At 52.1% G+C, this 4,948-nt stretch overlaps 1 protein-coding gene across 1 annotated transcript in view; it reads right to left on the reverse strand.

Moving 5' to 3' along the window:
- Positions 1-3,913: 3,913 nt before the first annotated feature.
- ATP1A3 (ATPase, Na+/K+ transporting, alpha 3 polypeptide) overlaps positions 3,914-4,948 on the reverse strand; it is a 20,278-nt gene continuing 19,243 nt past the window's right edge. The window contains exons 22-23 of the mRNA XM_010863012.1: positions 4,637-4,842; positions 3,914-4,297 (exon numbers count right to left, since the gene is read on the reverse strand). Coding sequence (XP_010861314.1) covers positions 4,269-4,297; positions 4,637-4,842 — 235 coding nt within the window. The 3' untranslated portion in view covers positions 3,914-4,268. The remainder of the gene's footprint in view (positions 4,298-4,636; positions 4,843-4,948) is intronic.

Below are 4,948 nucleotides of genomic sequence, written 5' to 3' on the forward strand. Positions count from 1 at the left end.
GAGCATTGTGGGAGTTGTAGTCCTGATGGTGCCGGGGTGAATGGGCACCATGATGGTGGCATGACTCGCGAAGCACTTTGGGAGTTGTAGTCGTGTAAAATAACCCAGAGCCCCTCTGGGCATTGTGGGAATTGTAGTTTCTGAATTAGGACGCGTGGAGTCGGGGAAGGTGAGTTGTCAGGAGTCAGGGCGTTAGGCAAGCTCTAAAGGCAAGAAGACGCTGTGTACTCCCCCGTGCAGGCTACAATTGGGACCGTGTAGAGCTGTCGTTCTGTCTCTAGGAGGTATAAAAAAAATACTTGATAAAACACTCAGATGTTCTGATTCAGCAGATCTAGGGCGAGACCCTTCATCTGCGTTTCTAACAATTTTCTAGGTGATGTTGATGCTTCTGGTCCATGGCCCACATTTTGAAAAGCGAGACTGTAAAGAATTCGTGGGAGTCTATTCCTTCCTTCTTTAACAGGCTAGTGATGGGGCCATGGTTGCTGGAGGGGGTGTCTAAGGTGGGGAGCAAAGCTCCAGCCCCACCCTTGGGCTCCCAAGGATGAATGGGTTAGGATTAGGGACCTTGGTTAGGGTGAAGGGAAGTGGAGGGAAAGGTTGAGATTTTATTTTTTTCATTTATCATTTTTTTGTCCAGTTTTATCGAAGGGGTGAGAATTTTTTAAAGATATAGATGTCATAACTAAGAGCTGGGATTCTGGGGTCAGAGGTCAAACTTCAAGCTGTGTTGAGCTCATCACCTACCTGAACCTCAGTGTCTTCATCTGGACAGTGAAGATTCTGGGAGTACCACACTCATGGGATTGAGATTGGGTTGAATGATCCATGTAAAGTGCTTGAAAGAGTCTTGATATTCCATAACTTTGATAAACAGTAGTCCATTGCCACTACATTATCATGGCTGTTATAATTATTTCTAGAGTTCAGCCTTCTCAAAAAATTAAAAAAAAATTTTTTTTTGTTTATTTTTGGCTACATCAAGTCTTAGTTACAACACATGGTGCTTAGTTGGTTTGTGGCATGTGGGATCTTGGTTCCCAGACCCTGAGGGTTTTATCCAGGTCCCCTGCATTGCAAGGTGGATTCTTAAGCACTATATTACCAGGGAAGTCCCAGCCTTCTCACTGGCCCCTTGGATGTCCCAAAGAGTGGCTGGTGTCTGAGACATGGGCCTTCTTTCCCCTGGTTCCCAGAATCTTAGCTCTCTCAGTCTTCTCCCCTGCCGCAGGGTGAGTTGTAGAAAACCAGCCGGCATTCTAAGCAGGTGCACCAGAATGGCCTCAAGAAATGTATAGAAGTTTCGAGAAACCGAAACTTCTTCTTACACAGACTGAGAACCTCATTTTCCGAGGCTGGGTGCGGCTAAAGGAGAACACCCAATGAAATATTTGGTGGCTCAGACGGTAAAGAATCTGCCTGCAATGCGGGAGACCCAGGTTTGATCCCTGGGTCGGGAAGATCTCCTGGAGATGGGAATGGCTATCCACTCTAGTTTTCTTGCCTGGAGAATTCCCATGGACAGAGGATCCTTACAGGCTACAGTCCATGGGGTCAAGTGAGCAACTGACATTTTCACTTTTCCTCTTTGACAGCCCCAGGTTTTTAGTAGAAGCTTGTTCAGGTTTCCCACTTGGGCCGAGCTGGGCTTCAGGAAATTGGGGTAGGGGTTTCCTGTGAGTCCACAGTTAGTCCAAAGCATTAATAGGGGAGCAGCCACCTGATTTCAAAGTAATGGGAGCAGTGGAGGTAACTGGAAGAGCCCCCAAGCGAAACATGAGTCTTGAGGAGCAGAGGGTTGGAGGCAGAGACCCAGCTGCCTTCTTCCAGGGCTAACCTTGGGGAAATGGGGTTTGACTTTTGTTATGAGAGCTCTGGGGCTTCCTCATACAACACAAATAAAAGTCCTTTCACTCATAACTCATGTTTGTGTTCCTGTGAGTACTTGCTCTGAGCAGAGGACATAATAAGCAAAGGCCTGGAGGTGTCAAAAAGCATGGGCTGCGGACGGTGGGGTCGAGAGGCAAGGACATTATGGAGAGGGACCCTCTGAGTGCGGCAGGGGGGGACTTGACATAAGGGCAATGGGAGGGAGGAGCCCCTTGAAACAGGGATTGTGGGAGGAAGCCCTAAGACGGAGATACTGTGAGAGATGGGAAGATCCCCGAGACAGGGGGGTGAGGCGAGACCAGGGAAAAGGGGCCTATGGCAAGCGAGCCATGAATTAGGGAGATGGCTGGAGATAAGGGGGTCCCTCCAGCCTGAGGCCACCTTCCTGCCTCTTGGATCCCTGGAAGAAATGGAGCTGGGAGGATAGGAAGATAGACAATTGGAAACCTGGGTTATGTATCTGCTGTGTAACCTCAAGGAAGTCCCTGCCCTCTCTGGACTTCAGATTGCCCACCTGTCTATGGGAGTATTCCTTTCCCTGTATCCGGTGAATAAAGTAGGTTCTCTGGCCTCCCTAGGGGAGGTCCAGGCTCACAACACTTACCAGGACCAGGCTCTGCCCTGGGCACCACAGGCAGTGTCTGGCATCATGACCCCTGCCCTCTGACTGTCTTCCCCTGCAGATTAAGGCACTCTTCCTCAGCACTGTCTTGTGTGGTGGGCACGCGCACACACTCACACTCATGTGGACTCTCAGCATCCCAGACATTTGAGCTGGGAGGCAGGTAGGCCAAGGACCAGCCCCAGGCCTTCCTCTCACTGCCATCTCTGTTAGAAAGGCTGCCTCAAGGGAAGTGGTAGGGCTGCCCAACCAGAAGGGCTAAAATTCAAAAGACTGACAATAGCAAGTGTTGACAAGGATGTGGAGCAACTGGAAATGTGATACATTGTGGCAATGCCAATGACACAAGAGCTTTGGAAAGGGCCTGGGTATTTCTATGAAAGGTAAACACAGTCTATCCCCAATCAGCAATTCCATTTCTAGGCATGTGCCCAACAGAGATGCCCACATGTGTCATCAGAGGATGTTACTAGAATGTTCCTAGAGGCTCCCAAAAGGGAAACAACAACTCCATCAACAGGAGAGTGGGTTGACAAATAGCATAACAGTCACATAGTGGGAAACCCTGCGATGAAAAAGTGTTGGCTACCAATACCTTAGACACGATGGATGACCCTCATAGACCTGATGCTGAGGATAAGAAGGACCTGCGACAGCAGCACACCAGAAGATTTCATTCTACAGAGTCCAAGAACAGGCACAACCAAAAGGTGGTAACAGAAAGCAGATCAATGGTTGCCTGTGGAGGGGCTGCTGACTGGGAAGGGGCAATGAAGGGACTTTCTGGGTAGATGTAAATGTTCTACAGCTCAATATGGATGGTGGCTATGTGGATATAATTATTTAAACCATTGAGCTATGCCTTTGAGATCTGTGCAAGTTACAGATGGAAGCTTATCTCAACAAGAGAAGAACATGATGACTTAGAGCTTGGACATCCTAGGTTTGTTATCCAGATTTGTCCCCTCGCAGCTGTGTGACCTCGAGCAGGTTACTTTCCCTCTGTGTGCCTTGTGAGGATTAAGTGAACTAATACAGGTAGAATGTTTAGAAGAGGGCAGAGCACAGAGTGGGAGCTCAGTGAACCATTGTATCATCATGGCCCCCCAGGGTCTTCTCCAATATGAGAGGATCCAGAGTCTGACCCCCTCTCCCGTGTTCTGATCCTAGGATCCCATCACCTGGCAAATTCACAGTGTTCTCATACTAATCCTTGTTGGGTCTAAAACCCTGTGATTTGATGACTTTGAAATTCCATGACTCCCACGTTCATGCCAGGCTAAATTTCTGGGCTTCTGTGAATCACCCAGTCATGGGTGCCAGCACGGGGAACGCTGTCCCGCCCACATCCCCCCTGCACTGAACCCGCTCAACAAAGCAAAGCACGACACACACGGCTTCTCTTCTCCCCACTGATATATTTGATAGTTGTCCAGAACCAGAGACGGCATCAGCCAGGGGGCGACGAGGAGTAAAAAAGAGTCCAGGGAGGGGTCTGGGAGGCAGAGGTGAGGAGGAGAGGAACAGACACACACAAAAGAGAGGGAGGGGAGAGAGGCAGGGGGCGGGGGTGGGGGCGGGGAGAGAAGCCAGCCAGGGGGCGGGGCGTGGGGAGGGAGGCGGGAGATCACTTGAGGGGGCGGGGCCACGGGGAGAGAGGGCCCCTCCCCCCAGAATACAAAATGAGGGGCACTGGAGTGGGCGGTCCTGGGCTCGCGGGGGCAGGAAAGAGACGCGAGACGTGGGGCTGAGGTCAGTAGTAGGTTTCCTTCTCCACCCAACCTGGAGAGACAAAGGAGGAAAGAGACAGAGACGGGAGAGACGGGCACGGAGAGACGCAAAAGCAGAGACAGAGAGGCAGCGACACAGAAAGAAGTCCAAAGGGGCAGAGACACGGGGACAGACACAGAGAGGAGGAGGCCAGGAGAGAAGGGGAGAGGGAAGAGGTGCCAAGGGGATGGAGAGACAGCGCGGAAGGGAGGAGGGGGTATGGGAGGGGCGGGAGGAGGGGGAAGACGGTGAGGTTAGCATCGTCACCAGGCGGCGCTCTCCAGCCTCCGCCTCCAGCTGCCCGGTCCCATTCCCCCCAGCCTCCCACCTTTACCCCCGTTAGACCCTCACCCCCGGGGTTCCTGCGCAGGATGAGTTTGCGGATTTCGTCGTAGACGAAGATGAGGAAACTGTAGGGGAAGGCACAGAACCACCAGCTGGGCCTGCGGAGAAGCGAGAGGAGGAGCGAGTCAGCGCCACCGGGCAACACGGAGGAAAGGAAGGGCCACGCCCAGCGCACTGCCCCCTGATCCTTCGTGCCCAAGGTGACGGGTGCCCTGGACATGGCTCTGGGCCGGGGTCTACAGAGCCCCACCCCACCCCCCACCCATGACGGTGTTCCACTGCAAAGGCTCCTGGGAGGGCCCTGGAGCAGGTGGTACC

The sequence above is a fragment of the Bison bison genome, unplaced genomic scaffold (genome assembly GCF_000754665.1).
Source record: "Bison bison bison isolate TAMUID 2011002044 unplaced genomic scaffold, Bison_UMD1.0 scf7180017858349, whole genome shotgun sequence".
NCBI lineage: Eukaryota > Metazoa > Chordata > Mammalia > Artiodactyla > Bovidae > Bison > Bison bison.